Raw genomic sequence first — 17,064 nt, 5'->3', positions numbered from 1 at the left:
TGTCAGTAGATAGAATGCAATCATATCTCTATTTTGATCTTACATAGGCCTAGAAATACTTGGAGAATGACGTGTGTGACTGAATCTATGCCAGTGCTTGAATGTGGACCTACGTTTGCAGGGCATTATTGGGAATGTATAGAAGAAGTGTATGTAAGGATATAAGTATGTAAGAAACCACTATACATGTATCCACCTGGTGACACTGCTAAATAGCCATCAATTTAGTAATCTAGAAATCTAGATAGTATGTTTACACTGGTGAGATTTTAACATCAACTAACTGTTAGTAATTAACACAGAATAAAGCTGGCAAAATCTGGCATGCTATTTATAAACAGTCAGTTATTGACCCTGCTAATATCGCATACATGTTGCATGTTGTGACAGTGGCATGAGAATGTACTTTCAGGGAATATTTGCCGTACACATTAAGATGTTCTGGGTCTCATTCAGATTCACAATTCTTAGATCCTCAGTTAAAATATGGCCTTTTATCCTGACATTGTAATAACATGTATTAATTGATAGATTGCTCTCGTGGCTGCACGATATATAGGACTTATCCACATAGAAATTAATCATCGTTGGTGTGTGCTTGGTGACTGAACTGATTAATCAACACACGACAGAGGTGGCACGTACAATTAAAGCAGCATTTTGCTAAGGGCCCTTTCCCATTGAACAAATCTAATCTGTGATCCTAGGATATGAAATGGCTCGTGGTTGATCAGTAGGTCATGATCACCCTTATCCTCTAACCTTTCATTTTTGTTACCTGACTATATCGCAGCAGCAGTCCAATTTACTCTTGAAAGTTAATTATCGAGCAATGAAATACAAAAACTACGATGGCCTTGTCACTGTCATTGAAAAGTGAGGATTGCTGAGGTTTAAACTTGGTCTGAAATACAGCTTCATTTTGACAATCTAAGCAGAGTCAGTGCAGTGTCATCACCCAACTGATCTGCAGACAAAGCACATAGGAGTGCTGCATTGATGTGATGGGTGATTGAGACTGTGAACTCTGCCCTCACAGGTCAAACGGTGACAGGGATTTAAAAAAAATGGTAACAAATAATGATGTCAGGGTTCATTTGAGTAGAAGCTTGTTACTCTTACCTCTATGCCTCAGAAATGGGGTAGTGTGATGCACACCCAGTTAATACGCATACAGCGTTTGGAAGAATGTGGAGGAGGAGCGAACACTGCTGCATGTTTCGGAGAGAGTGGGAGTAGCCTGCAGAAAACTGGATCACCCTGACTCAGCCTGCGTAGCAGAAATCTAGCCTCGTTTCAGTGGGAACTGCTGCTCATTACAGGGCCTGAAGTGTATGGATGAGGGAGTGGGAAAAGAAAAAATGAGGAGAGAGAGAGAAAAATCACACTGGTCATGACTGAAGAAAACATACAGTAGCTTTGTAAAAGGAGAGATCAGGTGATGGTTTAACTTTTAACTTACTGCGGAGATGCAGAGTAGTTCTCTAGCAAAGCTAGCCTCTGTGTTTTTGGGAAGCAAGCAATTGCAGGACTATTGTCACAATTGTGGTCTTTCTATGGCCGACCTTTTGTTCTCACAGTTACCTGTCTCTGTCGTCATCCCGTGTTTTCATCCCCCGACCAATAATGGCCACAGCTCTGTTGCACACTAACCTTTGTTGTCATCTCTTTTGACTTTTGTTCTCCTCTGAGCCCTCAGAACTTCTACTTTCACTCCATATAAGTTGTGGAGCCTGTGAGCTAAATTAAACATCCTCACTTGTTTGCGAGGTGTGTGTGTAGATCCATAAAAAATAGCATTGTTGGACTATTTTCCCAACAGTTCCACAGTACTGCACTAGCCCAATCCACTCCCATAAGGTCACTAAAGGGGCATAGGGGGACAATGTGGCTATTGTTGAGTACACACACATGCACATACCCTTGGACCCCCCTCTGCTGGTCTGTTCCTCTAGATTGAGGCCATTCAGCTCACTCTGTATGAGTAAACACATTAACTACATTGAACGGTAGGCGGGAACTACAACAGACTCCTTTTTGAAGTTGTTTTGTAATTTTAGTTTCACAAAAACACATTCCTCAATTTTAGTGTACTGATCAACATTGTACCTGCCATTTTGTAGTTTACGGCTACTGTCGCTCTCCCAGCAGAGGGGGGTTTTCTGTGTTTTGCATGTATCAGTGACATCTACATGCGTCAGAAGATGTTGAAGAGAGGCTTTTCATATCCTGCCACATCAATTTCTACAGAACAGTGACACCCTGTATGTCCTTAGACTTTATACAGGAATAGGATCAATAAGGAATTATATTATTTGATTGATATTGGCTATATAAAGCCTGATATTTTTCCACAGCATTGTGAGTGAATGAAGCAAGAAGGGGTGCAAGCTATGTGAGTAGAGCCACACACAAGTTACAGCAACATTTTGTTGGTGCGCCACCTGTCGGAAGTGTTTCTGAAGTATTGACAAGAATTTAAAGTATTTAGGCCATTTTACCCAACTCTTGATGAAATCTCACACTGGCGCACAAGAAGTTTTATTTGTCACATGCACATACAGTATGTGTAGTGAAATGCAGAGCAACATACTCCAAAAACTTAGATTCTTTTTTCTGTGGTCAGTTTTCCCCACAGCCGACTTTCATGCGTATTGCCATTATGCAGAGTATGGGTGCAGAGCTAATGAAATGCAGTTAGCATCTAGAAGTGCAGAAGGACAGTTATTTTTTTTACATGGTGTACATTATATAAACAGTTCCATCAGTTTTTACTGACATGTTGCTGTTTTCAAATTATGACAATAAATTAATTTCATTATTCTGACACACAGCATACTTTCTGATCTTAACTTAAATCTATAAATTTTGCCAATAAATAGGAGCCCATTAGGGTAGTGCTTGTTTCAGTGAATGCAAATCCTGGTAGAAACAATAGAAGAGAGACAGGGAGGCATTACACAAACAGAGAAAAAAAGCTGGACAATTGTTTTTTTCTTCTATTTGTTAAAATGCATATCCGTCTACGTCTACTCACAAAATACGTCAGTTGGATAATTCGACTCAAAGACACCATGCTGCTATCATGCTCTCGGAAATAGATTACTCCAAATTATATTTAAATCCAAGTGTGAGTTCAAGACAGCCAGTCAGTAGTAGACCAGATTAGGCTTATTAGAAGCTCTCGCTGCATGGGGTGAGAACACTGACTTGGACTCCCAACTGTGGAGACTCGGTCTCATGTCCTGCTCTGTTTGGGTTGTGTGGATTATGGTTCTTACTGTTTGGTAGTTGTGTAACCTGCAAATTACTGATGGCTCCGATCGCTGTTTTTTGATGTGTGTTGTGTTCTTTTACCATGCCATGATACAGCCAGTGTGATTTGTTTAGATACTGTATTTGTATTGTGTGTTTGGACCCCAGGGGGAAATGGTTTTCATAGTTATTATGCTTTATGCTTCTGTTTCATGCAGAAATGACTTCTTTTATTAGGTATGAAACTTAATTTCATTTCATTTCATTATTCAGACGCACATCATACTTTCTGATCTTAACTTCTATCTATACATTTTGACATATAAGTGTGACCCCATTAGAGTAGAGCTTCTTTCAGTGAATGGAAATCCAGGAAGAAACACTAGAAGAGAGACAGGGAGGAATTTCCTAAACAGAGAAAAAAGCCAATTATGATTAAGTCTGAGAAAAGTACAAGACATTGCTGTACCTTGCTCTAAGACTGATAGTGATAAGTATTCAGTACTTTTTATTCAGCAGGCCTGGGAATGTGTGTAATCTCCAACCTACCGTGAGTTGTGCATTTAATTTAGTTTCTCCAAAATAAAAGATGACTGTATTATTTCATTATTATTAAGCTATTGTTTCCTTTTGCATGCATGCTTCAGTTCAGTAGAGAGAAGATTTTGCACAATATTTCTTCTTTTTGGAAGTAATCAATCTACTCTCTGCTGTTTGCTAATTGATCCTATCATGAAGTATAGATAGTGTAGATTTGCATTTGTCTCAAACAAAGAAACTGTGTGCTGTTCTGTGCCATGCTGTGTCTGTCTGGCCAGTTTAGTATCTGCCTGGATGGTGCTGGGCTTCGGGCACAGTCTTAAGCTTGGTTCTGCTGCAGTACATGCTGCTTTGCTTTTTACAGTCTTGATCCTTCTCTACTGGCCTGTAGTGTGACTGGCTGTCACCGGTATCTCAGCCTCTCTTTGTAGAGCACCATTCAACCAACTCTGTATTTCCTTGGGACTTACAAACGCTTTCGGAGACTGTTCAGTGTTGGTGATTGGTTGAAAACTAAAGTCACAAAAACTTCCAGATCTCTGATTCACCGCTCAAATCTCTGAATTGTTCAGCGGCTCAAATGCACTCGGGTTGCTAGTTTATTACATACACCTAACTAGAACTAATGCAGTCTAATACAAAAGCCATGCAAACAAGTTCTACCATCATAAGTTTATAACATAAGTCTTTGTTGAATTCAATTTTATGTATATTTTGGCTGCTACCGGCAATAGAGCCGTTGAATTATTGGCCTATTGCGTTTAAGTGTTTCAAAATATTTTTATATCAAAAAGGGTAAACTAAATATACCATCAAACACATATAAACCACTCAGTATTGCACAATACAGTTTAACAGCACTGCAATTAGGGCTGGACGATATGGCCAAAAAGGTTCATTCGATATCGATAATTATCATGATAAATGTCAAATCATTATTTCTTTCAAGTTTAAAGGCAGATTTTTGCTCCTTAGTTGAAAAATCCAGATGGTTAATTGTGGTTTTAAACTATTCTTAATGGTCAGAACATGACAACCACCTAATGTTAAACAGTGGATCACTTATGATAAAAATCATTTTTCAACAAATATCCATGTTATTGTAAAATCACTCCCTTTTTCTCAACAAAATAAATAGAAATAGAAAATGTAAGTGGTAATTGTTTGTGATTCAAAAGAATTCTATACATTTATTGAAAATTTTTTTATGTTATGGTTTATCGTTATTGTTTTACTGCAAACTACATACGGTGTCCATACAGTTGAATCAGCACATCTAACAGTTTCAACAAAATCAGAATCAGAAGGAGCTTTATTGCCAAGTAGTGTTTTACACATAAGAGGAATTTGCTTTGGTGATAAGGTGCTACAAGTAGATGAACATACAGTTGACATAAATAAATGTAGAAAAATATAAATATTGAATAAACAAATGCAAGTTATATAAGAATAATAAAAGAATAGAGAAAAATAATACAACTATTTGCAGTAAAAGAACAGTGTGCCAGATATTTACATGTGCATTACTGTGGTTTGTGTTGTGCAGTCATGTTACATAAATAAATAAATTGACAATGTAAAAATATAGAACAACGATTAACAATTGACAACAAATATGTGCAATGTACCAGGTTTGTGCTTGATATGAAATGAAATAATATTTACTGAAGGTTATAACCGTTATTGCTGTTGTATCAGACTATATTAGTTTTAGCTAGGTTTACATAATAAACTGGCAGCTGAGTGTAGAATGAACTTAAACTAAATGTTAATTGAGTCTGATTGTCAGGCAAGAAGAACTAATCAGAACATACATAAGGATGTTTGAATGCAAGCACACATCTCTATTTAAGAGTATGGAAAAGATAACATGATGTTGCCTAAACAACATGTTTTAGCTACAGCACAACAAGAGAAGCAAAGTGTGGCTGGGGCAGCGTGACAGGAAGTTCTTTGTTGGAACAGCTGGTACAACCAAGGGAGGGAGAGCGCAAGGGTGGAGAAAGGAAAGAGCAGGGGAGGAGTCGTGGGTCTGTAGGATGGGGGACTCAAAAGCCCCTTTTCCACTGCATAGTACCAGCTCGACTCGCCTCGCCTTTCTTTGGTTTTCCATTATGGAAAAGTTGTACCTGTACCTGCTTCCAGGTACTTTTTTTTGTATCACCTCCGTCGAGGTTCCAAGCGAGCTGAGGCGATACTAAAATGTGACGTGAAAACACAGCAGACTACTGATTGGTCAGAGAGAATCGTCACTATTCACTGCGTCATCATTGCGCGTGCCTGACAGAGGCCAGCAACAGAAAGTTTTATATTTTACAATTTTCATACTTTATTTCATCACTAAATCTACTTCTTAGAAGTTTTGAGGTGAGAAATCAACAGTGTAGATTTCCAGTATTGACAGTTTTACGAAAAGTGATGGCGGAACAAAAATGTAATTGTTAGCAACCCTAACTCATTCTCTCTTTTTCTTTGAGCGTGGATGGAAAGGCTGAGAGATAATTAAGATAAAATGCAAACCGTTTTTGTAAATGCTTTCCCTCTTCATTTGCATCAATATCTTGTAATGCGAGAGCCCACTTCATTGCTTTCTCTGTTTTATTGGCAAAGAGATTTGTGTTGTGTAAATGTGAGATGCCTTGCAATACTATTTGTGCTCCTGACCTTCTCTGTTTAGTCAAAGGGGCCAACAGCCCCAGTTTGTTTTTCACATGTACACATAATACAGTAGCCTTTTCTTTGTCTGGGACAGATGAAATAGTTGCCTTAGCCCCAACCCCAGCCTCTGCCTCTCTCTCGCACCCTATTGGCATGACGGTAGCTTGGGTTGTTGACTCTCACATGAGCAAATTTGTGCCACCCTGGAACTCCAAACTGATATAATGTTAGGAAGGCAAGCTTGTGTCTCCTCCACCACAGGAACACTGACGTTATTGTTGCTCAGCTGAAAGATAAACCCGCTGTGAAAGCAACAGACAACTTGTTTAAAAGAGCACAGCAGGTTTGGAGTGTTATGAAACACATAGCAGGATAGAAAGGACTTTGAGTCAGGTCTATGATAAAGACACAGAAACAGTGTTTACTTTGGGTATTGACGATGATGATATTTGGGGTGACTATAATGAACGCACAGGTCTGGTGATTTGTTGGCCCTGCACATGAACTACTATGAAAGTATCGCATAGAGGCTAAAATAAAACAAATAATAGACAAAAAGACAGATGACAAAATGAGAGTTGCATTAATGGATGGGTCAATAACTATTGGCAGCAGTTTCCCCTCAGGCAGTAATTCTATACTACATGGCAAGGACAAGCGTAGGACAACTGACTGAGCTGCAACCACTACCAATATGCATCAATGTGTTGTAAACATCCAGACTGCTGTTATTGAATGCTTCTCCATTAATTTAAATTGTTTTGTAATTAATGAAGCACTGCTATATTCACGTCAGAACAGTTGAAATTATGCGATCAGATGAAAAGTGAAGCTATAAGCTTTGTTAAGATAAGAGTATTACATTGAAGTGCATTGAATTGTACAGGTGTGCTTAATACTGCCAGCTTAGAGTATATAGTGTATGGTTAAATAAACTGCAAAATTTTACAGTGCACAGTCAACTGAAAATAGACGCTTGTAAGCTGTTTTTTCTGCCACGTGTACACAGGTCTGTCAGGAGGCTGACAGAGGCTGGGATGGCTGAGGAGCTGTAGGCTGGCTCTAGACCCTTGAATCACTGCCCACGTCTCTGATTTGTTCAGGATGAAATAAATGAATGAAGTGAAATGAACCGGTATTTCAGTGTGACAGTCAGGCTCAACTTGAATGATTGGTTGAGATGTGTCTTTTTTGAGCTGAGTTGGTACAGGTGTTGGTGTTGCGACATAAATGGTCTAATTTTGGGGCAGCACATGATCTAGGAGGAATAGCACACAAAAACCAGTAGTTCAGTTTGAAGTGTATTTTAAATGTTTAAGTAGAACAACATCAGAAATAAGTATCTGTATATCTGTCCATTTACATGTGGCATTAAAATGCATTTTGAGTGATTGGATTGCAATCGGATAGTGCTTGATCATGTGAATGTACAGATGTAAATGCACCCAAGACGTATTGAGAACTGATTGTAATCCGATTAGCCAAACCACCTCCGCAATCGGTCAGGACACATTCTGACCACATTGAACACAAGTATAAATGCAAATGCATAGTCAATCCCCATACAACAACTACATGGGCAGAAATACATACTGGTCACAGTCTTCACAAATAAAATCAAAAGTTTGACAGTGCACTCAGGCACTGTGTCACAGTGTCATTGAACGTGCTCATGTTTTTGGTGAACTGAACGTATCCGTTTGTGAATCGGAACTCACGCACTGTTCACTTACACTCAATATAATTTACTAAATTATCAAGAAAGGGATGCAAGGAAGCGATGGCAGGCGGAACTTATGTTTCAGAAAATAAACTTTAGATCTAAGAGTCAAAATGATTGATCCACCAGAAGGAGGGGCATCTGTGATTTTGATGGTATTGGAAATCATACCTTTGGGATTTCTTATACTTTCGTATACCTTAATACGGCCCAAGCCTAGTGGATGCATGTACAGTATGATTATGCTTTTATATATCCAAATACATATACAGTAAGTAGCTCATGAAGGTCTTGCTTCACGTGTGCTTCAGTAGCCTACTAGCTGCGAAACACCAGGGTAATCAAAACCCCGCATCAGTGTATGGATGGATTATACTATTGACACGTATGGATTATAATACTAACACTACAGTAGGTCAGATTAGGGCATGTTGACTGTGCTACATGCTACTATGCAGAGATTTAAGCATTAGTTCCTAAATGTACATAAAGAAAATCTGCAGGGTAGTGATGAGAAGGGAGATTCTTAAGTGCTAAAATGTCCTCGAGCAAGAGAGAGTTCGGGTTTCTCTTCTGAACAGTGGCGCTGTCCTGTAGCTGACCCTGAGGTCTGATCTTCCTGTGGAGCATTGGTAATACTAACTCAGAAGCAGTAAATATGATTTTTAGTGTTATCGGTACTCATAAAGGAGTTTGTATACTACAGATTAGTAGTACTATGTTCTGTTGGAATAGTTTGTTGTGTTGTAGTTGTTGTTGAATAAAATACTAGTGCAGTACAGCAGTTAGTGAGATGAGACTTGATGTAAGAAATATTCTGAAGTGAGTCTTTGGAATATAGATCTGCTCATTACTATTGCATTAGATAGCCCTGTGGCCCAAACCAAAACAAAGGGTTTAAACTTTGTGCGGCTGACTTGTTGGCTGCAAATTCACCGGGCTCCCCAGCGAGTCCCCAGGGGTCAGCAGATACCATTCTGCGTGCTCCAGGGCCATAAATCCTCTTTGCATGGCTGGTGATCAAGCCATGATGTAAAGGAGCTTAGCAATAGACAGGCGGGCAGGAAGCTGCTACCCTGTTGGCCAGGGGTCAGGTGATCACACACACAAGCACACACAGACACAACACTGACAGGACACAGAGACAGCAGGGAAGAGGTGGAAAAACAAAGAGGGACATGGATGTGGAGAGGTGGCATGAATGGTGACACCAGAGGGAGTCTAGAAAGAGAAATCAGCAGAGATGAGTCAGAGGTTTTTCAGAAGACAGATTTGATGTAATCTGACTGAAAACACAACCTGGGCCAGTTATAGCTCCACACCTGGATAGGCTTGCTGTTGGACACTTTAAAAGCAAGCACTGAATATATGGATGTTTGACTTCTTTGAGTGTTGGGAAGTTGAGGGGGACCAAGGTGAGAGAAATGCCTATTGTAATTGCTAGTACTTGGGGCTGCATCTAATTATCTGCCGATTTATTTTCTTGATCTGTTGATTAATCAGGTTTATAAAAAGTCTGAAAATACCTGTTATATTGTCCCACAGGAGATGTATTCAAATAGTCTGATTTCAGCAAACAGTCCAGAGCCAAATATATTCAGTTCACTACTTGCTTGGAAAATATTAAAACAATTAATCTACTATCAAAAAAGTTATGGATAGATTATTTTTTGTCAATCAACAAATTGATGAGTTGCCTAATCGTTGCAGCTCTAATTGTAATGTATTTGCAGGCTGTTGCAGCCATGACTATTTTGGCAAAATGAAAAGTAAACTGTTTCGTCTCTCTGGGACTTTGGTTCACCTAATGTCTGTTTGCCAATGTTGTCTTGATGTTGGAGGTCTCATTGTAAACACAGCCTTCTAATCACAGGAGATGAATGCTGTAAAATGGAAGACATGTTGAATTTCTAGCTCACCCCTCTCTCTGTATCTTTCTCTTCCTCCCTGCGCAGGTCACTTTCCTCCCTCCCTCCCCCTCCTCCCCTTCCACCCATCACAGTGCTGGTTGCCATGGAGAACTCTTCTGTGGCGTCTGCATCGTCTGAGGCTGGGAGCACACGCTCACAGGAGATAGAGGAGCTGGAGCGCTTCATCGACAGTTATGTGTTGGAGTACCAGGTGCAGGGGCTTCTGGGAGATAAGGCAGATGGAGACTTGGACTTGGACAACGGTGGCAAGGTGCCAGAGGTCAGAGCCTTTAACTTAAAGAGGACCAATTCATCAACTCATTTCCAGCTCTATATTGTTTAATCATTTACCTTATTTATCTTTTACTGGCCCTTTATGCAGCCCCTCAGTTCATCCTGTCTGAAGCCATTTTAGCTCCTGTCTTTTTAAGCCCCCCCTTCCTAAATGTCCACTTTCTTCTGATTGGCCAACTTCCTGTAAGCCTGCTGAGGGGTTTGTGAGCTGCAGTAATCATGGATGTATAATAAAACCTGGATAGGCCACCATTATGAAAGAGATGTTTGTAAAACTCGACCTGTCCAGGGTGTACCCTGCCTTTCGCCCGATGTAAGCTGGGATTGGCTCCAGCCCCCACGACCCTGTACACAGGATAAGCGGTTGACGATAGATGGATAGGTGTTGACTGTCGACAGGACACTTCAAATGGCAAACAAGGTCAATTATGACTCTCTATGAATTTATGATCAATGGAGGTTTTATATTTGTAAAACTTTCCTTGAGCCGCAATTTTAAAAATCTGTAACGTCATCATAGGCTTGGAGAAACACTACTGTGCATATTCAGTGGGCTGCTATCTTGGAATTAGTTCAAAGTAACTGCTAACAGCTACTAACTGTAGCTGCTATAGGTAGTTAGCTCAGTTAGCTGTGCCCTATTAAGGCTCATTGTTACAGCTCATTATTACAGCTGACTCTGCCCTGGACTGGGAGCTTGAGGGAGTGCTGGTGTTTACACTACTAGCACAGGAGATTTGGACTGCCAGGAGGTGGAGTTTTTCAGGCCCATGGTCTGGGCTCTCAATTCGGGCAGTCTGCTAACTGCAGAGTCGGCTAACTGAGCTAATCGCAGCTACAGTTAGTGTTTACTCTAGCAATGAGTAAAGCCATCAAGAAACTAACTAGCTTTTAAAAAATCACTTTTCTAGAGACTTAGTGAACAACCTCTAAAAAGTTAAAGCATTGTCCTGAGCTGAGTAGTCTCGCATAGCCAGGCGTAGCTCCACATTTTGTGTGAATGCTGTGCTGGCGCTGGAGAAAGCACTATTAGCAGAGCGGTCAAATACTTAGACAAAAAGTGTACTTCGTGGGCGTATTATGCCTGAAGCAGATCAAGAGCAGATGACCATATGAGGACATCCTTAAGGGAAAGCATAATAGGCCCTCTTTCAAATGGATGACATGCTTTCATTAATTCCGTATCTGTTAGCAGCAATGGTTATATTTAGTACAGGCTTTGGTTTGTGTCATTTATATCAAAACAGCTGCCCCTACTGTTGTAATGTGTAAATGTAAACAAACGTGAAGGTACGCCCACCAACAATGCAGCTGGATACCCAACTTTCTTGTTTTCTGCATGAGAAACTCAACACACACTCATCAGACTGTTTGTTACTTTTACTTTACTTTTGTGTTTGTTTACATTTTTTGTTTACGTACAAACAAATGATATCACCATCTCCCCCCCATTTCTCTCCTCCAGTGGACAGATGACTGTAACAACAAGAAAGATGGCAGCTGGACGTCTTCACGGGGGAGAGGCTCATTCAAGCCAGTAAGTGTGTAGATAACCTTAACATCTGTCACGATGGCTGTAATGAATAGAAATTAAAATAATTTTAATCAAATACCTTCTATATTGTCTTTTATTATAGCTTAATGTTTGACAATAACAGAATAACAAAGGTTACTGATGGTGAATTAATAAAATCATGTGAATATTTGTGTGTGTTTCTCAACTGTTCATAACTGAAACGAGTTTTACTGCTGTGTTTACAAATAGAATTGATGTAAGCATCCCTTCAACGGCATCAAAAAAACAATAATTAAAAAAATATAACATTTTTGCAGTATTAGTCCTTGAATTAAACATTTATAGCGAGTTCCAATCTTGGGTTTTGATTTTAGTTAGTTTTAGATTTTGGCTAAGTTCTAAATCACTTCAAATCTCTTTTCCTCCTTTATTTATTTTGTTTTTAAATCTCAGATCACTTGCACCTTCTTTACTTTCTGCCTGTGTCTCAATCTCAATCTCCACTGTGGCCTCCTGCATGTGTCCTTGCTTCTGTCTCCTCTCCTCATCCCTTACTTTACTTTCTGAAGATGTAAAAAAGCTCTATTTTAAAAATATGACTATATATAAAATTTTCATAGTGTAATTACAGCTATTGTAGATTAACAATATAATGTTGGAATGGTATGGGAATATAGAAGACTATGGATCAAGCTACCTAGATAAACTGTACCAGTTTAAACAACACAGGTAACACTGAAGTGCTCATAGCTACTTTTGTTTTTGTTTGACAGATTTGATGCAGGATATTTCAAATAACTGGTTTTAATGAGCGTCGCACAAGTAGGTGGTGGTTGCTTGTGTACAGAAACTACAAGAGTAGGTCTGGCTTTACTCCATTAAACAAGTGCAAAGTATTAAACGCCATTTTAGAATTTGAGCAGTGAAGACACAGCGTTTACCTCAACTACAGCCATGATTCAACCTCTGGTCACTGGAGCATCGCATTGATTAAAGTATAGGTTTGCTCTGCTCTCAGTTCTGTATGTTTGGGTTAGTCTTTCCCTCTCTGACAGCTTCTGTTGTGTATGATTAGAAGAGACAGTAACACCAGCTGTAAGCGTTTCACAGCTGGTCGACTTGCTTGTGGTTACTGTAGACAAAGTACGTTATTAATGGCTAACATGGGACATTGTGAGGCTAGAGGCAGTAATTGAATCATCCTAAATGAATTATCAGTTAGTGTGTGCGTGTGTGGGCAGGTTGCTCTGCTCTGACTGTGCTGTAGTCAGTGATTTAGAGTATTATTGCTCCTCTGAGATTCACTGGTGTGGATTCAAGACTGTGGATCAGCTGGTAAACCCTGCCCCTCCTTGTGCCTGCTGGAAGTAATGATGATTGTGAATTGTTTTTATCTTATTTTACCAATAAGGTGGTGTCAGTCAGAGCTACCTACCCCTACTGCCTCGTACTCAGAGGTCCCTCACAGGCAACAAGAGAGGCTTAACCAGTTTTATCCCATTGACTTGTCTGAGCTTTTAAAAACAGTATCACAAATGAGAGGGTCCTCCAGCCCATTTGATGTAATACCTACAAAGTTTTTACTGAAAGTAATAGATTCTGTTGGGCCCCATTTGACCTCTGTTTTTAACGGCTCCCTATCTACTGGCTGTGTCCCTGATTATTTTAAAACGGCTTGTGTGAACCCACTTTTAAAGAAACCTGGTTTAGATCCCTCCCTCCCACAAAATTTTAGACCAATTTCAAAACTGCCTTTTATTGCAAAGATTTTAGAAAGAATTGTGTCCAAACGACTGCTCACTGTACTGGAAAATAACAAAATATTTGAAAAGTTTCAATCTGGTTTCAGGAAGTACCACAGCACTGAGACTGCCCTGCTTAAAGTCACCAATGACTTTTTAAATGACCTTAGCGCTGCATTTGACACCATTGACCATAACGTCATGTTAGACAGACTGAGGCACTGGGTGGGGATCTCTGGTACTGCCTTAGAATGGTTTTCATCCTGTCTTTCAAATAGGAATTTCTGTGTGTCTGTAAACAACTGTGTCTTCATTCTGTACAGTTAAATATGGTGTTCCTCAGGGGTCGGTCTTAGGACCCATTTTGTTTTCCTTGTATCTTTTTCCCCTTGGACATATTATCCATAAACATGGTACGTCAGATCCACACAACCTGGAATGCTGAGTTCACTTACCACCTGCCTTTGTGAAGTTTAAAAATGGATGTCAAATAATTTCTTCCAGCTGGACAAAACAGAGATCCTGGTCATTGGGACCCAGCAGATGGCAGTATTTGTTTTGCCATCTGCTGGTTCCCTAGTAAATCACATTAAGCCTGTTGCAAAGAATCTTCTTCACCACAAAGCTTGTGCAATCATGATTTTATCAGCTTAGAAATATAGCAAAAATAAGATCAATGTTAACTTTTAAGGACACCGAGACCATCTTAGACGCCTTTATTTCATCACGCCTGGATTATTGCAACAGCCTTTTCACTTGTTTAACCCAAAAATCTACTGATCGACTCCAGACTGTCCAGAACTCAGCTGCCAGGCTTTTAACCAGAACAAAGAAATATGACCACATCACCCCTGTTTTAGCGTCATTACACTGGCTCCGAGTATGTTTTAGAATTGACTTTAAAATTTTATTGATCACTTTTAAAGCTCTTCATGGCCTCTCGCCTTTTTATATTTCTGACCTTTTAGTCCCATACACACCAGCACGTACCTTGAGATCCTTGGGCAGAGGTCTGTTGTCTGTTCCAGAGTCTCGACTGAAAACTAAAGGGAACAGAGCGTCTGCTGTCAGGGCCCCGAGGCCCTGGAACAGCCTGCCCGAGGGAATCAGGTCGGCTGAGTTAGTGAACTCTTTTTAAGTCCCTTTTAATTCTTTGGGTCCTAAGACCGACCCCTGAGGCACACCATATTTAACTGGACAGAATGAGGAGACATAGTTGTTTACAGACACACAAAACTTCCTATTTGACAGGTAAGATGAAAACCATTCTAGGGCAGTACCAGAGATCCCCACCCAGTGCCTCAGTCTGTCTAACATGATGTTGTGATCAATGGTGTCAAAAGCAGCGCTAAGGTCCAGGAGTACAAGGACTGAGCACATACCTTCATCAGCAGACATTAAAAGGTCATTGGTGACTTTAAGCAGGGCAGTCTCAGTGCTGTGGTACTTCCTAAAACCAGACTGAAACTTTTCAAATAATTTGTTATTTTCCAGTACAGTGAGCAGCTGTTTGGACACAATTATTGCTAGAATCTTTGCAATAAAAGGCAGTTTTGAAATTGGTCTAAAATTTTGTGGGAGGGAGGGATCTAAACCAGGTTTCTTTAAAAGTGGATTCACGCAAGCCGTTTTAAAATAATCAGGGACACAACCAGTAGATAGGGAGCTGTTGAAAACAGAGATCAAATGGGGGCCAACAGAATCTATTACTTTCAGTAAAAATTTTGTAGGTATTACATCAAGTGGGCTGGAGGACACTCTCATTTGTGATACTGTTTTTAAAAGCTCAGACAAGTCGATGGGATAAAACTGGTTAAAACTCTCTTGTTGCTGGTGAGGAATCTCTGAGTAAGAGGCCACGGGGTAATAGAGGCTCTGATTGACCTCCTTATTGGTAAAATAAGATAAAAACAATTCACAGTCATCATTACTTCCAGCTGAGGCACAAGGAGGGGTTGGGTTTACCAGCTGATCCACAGTCTTAAACAGAAACCTGGGATTGTGTTTATGTGTAGTAATGAGTTCAGAAAAATAGTGCGTTCTCGCATCCTTAACCATGTTATTGTAGTTAATTAATAAATCCTTCAGACTGAGGTAATGGACTTGGAGACTGGATTTTTTCCATCTGCTTTCCTGCATTCCCTTTTTAGGCTGCGAATGCTGTCATTTATCCAGGGTTGCTTACTAGCTTTAGACGTAGGCCTAACCTTTAGAGGAGCAGTAATATTTAGTGACAACAAGCAGATATGATTAAAGTGATCGACCAGATTGTTGGTGTTGGAATCAGACAGGTGTTGGATTTGGCTCTGAAAGAATGCGCAAAACTTTGAAACACTTTGTTCATTAAAGATGCGAGAACACACGGAGCTTGGTGAGGCGGCATGAGAAACAGGAGAATCGCAGCTAAAAACAATACATCTGTGGTCAGATATGGTCATGTCCACCAATTCCACAGAGGAAATGCTGACACCCAGGGTAAAAACCAAGTCCAGTGTATGACCATGGTTATGTGTTTGCCCTTTGACATGTTGTTTGAAGTTGAAAGAAGTGGCCATATTTAAAAAGTTAGTTGCATTAACATTGTTGGGGTCATCAACATGAATATTAAAATCGCCACAAAGAACAATTCTGTCATAATTTAAAACCAGAGTAGATAAAAATTCAGGAAGTTCTGATTAAAAATCCTCCAGGCGGTTTTGGGGGGAGATAAATTATAACAAATATGATAGGTTGCAGCCCTCCAACTTTAAGAGTGAGAACTTCAAAGGAGTTAAATTCATCACAGCGTACTTGATGACATCTTAAATAAATAAAGGAAGTGAGTGGTGAGAGAGAAACAACATGGGTGAGAGGTTCAAAGAGGGCAGTGTGAACCAAAGTATGATGGAGGTAAAGAGACTAGACTTGAAATGTCAGTATTTATATCAGTACATCACAAACATTTTCAATGCAGCAAAAGTACATATCCTAGAAAGTATAATATCCAAGCCTTTCAATGAAACGGTTTTGATAATGGTTGTGGTTATGGACAGTACTGTGCAAAAATTTTAAAGCAGGTATGAGTCTATCTGGGATTACATGAAGGCAGAGAAGCAACTGAGACTGTCCAAATCTACAGAACTGTGTGTTGTTTTCCAAGATGTTTGGGCCAACCTACCTGTTGAGTTCTTTCAAAAACTACATGCAAGTGTACCTAGAAGAATTGAATGTTTGGATGGCAAAGGGTCAGCACACCAGATATTGATTTGATTAAAAGTTCTGATTCTTCTGTTCACTCACTTTGCATTTTGTGAATTGACATATAATCTATCTAGCATTCTTACTTTACAGCATTTTTCGCTTTAAATTTTTTCCACAGTATTGTATGTAGTCAGACACAACCAGCAACCATCAGAACTATCCAGAATCATGTGGTGTCAAAAATGGAAG

The 17,064-nt window shown here is 39.8% G+C and overlaps 1 protein-coding gene across 3 annotated transcripts in view; it reads left to right on the top strand.

The window, feature by feature from the left end:
- ctif (CBP80/20-dependent translation initiation factor) overlaps window positions 1–17,064 on the top strand; it is a 68,436-nt gene that overhangs the window by 1,758 nt on the left and 49,614 nt on the right. For all 3 annotated transcript variants that reach the window (XR_005446765.1, XM_038733623.1, XM_038733624.1), the window contains exons 2-3: window positions 10,129–10,363; window positions 11,843–11,914. Coding sequence is in view for 2 of the 3 variants with exons in the window: in XM_038733623.1 (XP_038589551.1) it covers window positions 10,187–10,363; window positions 11,843–11,914 (249 nt within the window). In the remaining variant the exon portion in view is untranslated. The remainder of the gene's footprint in view (window positions 1–10,128; window positions 10,364–11,842; window positions 11,915–17,064) is intronic.

The sequence above is a fragment of the Micropterus salmoides genome, unplaced genomic scaffold (genome assembly GCF_014851395.1).
Source record: "Micropterus salmoides isolate LMB-PRFRI ecotype aquatic unplaced genomic scaffold, ASM1485139v1 Ms_hic_scaffold_20, whole genome shotgun sequence".
Lineage (NCBI taxonomy): Eukaryota > Metazoa > Chordata > Actinopteri > Centrarchiformes > Centrarchidae > Micropterus > Micropterus salmoides.
This window is presented reverse-complemented; position numbering and strand designations above follow the sequence as displayed.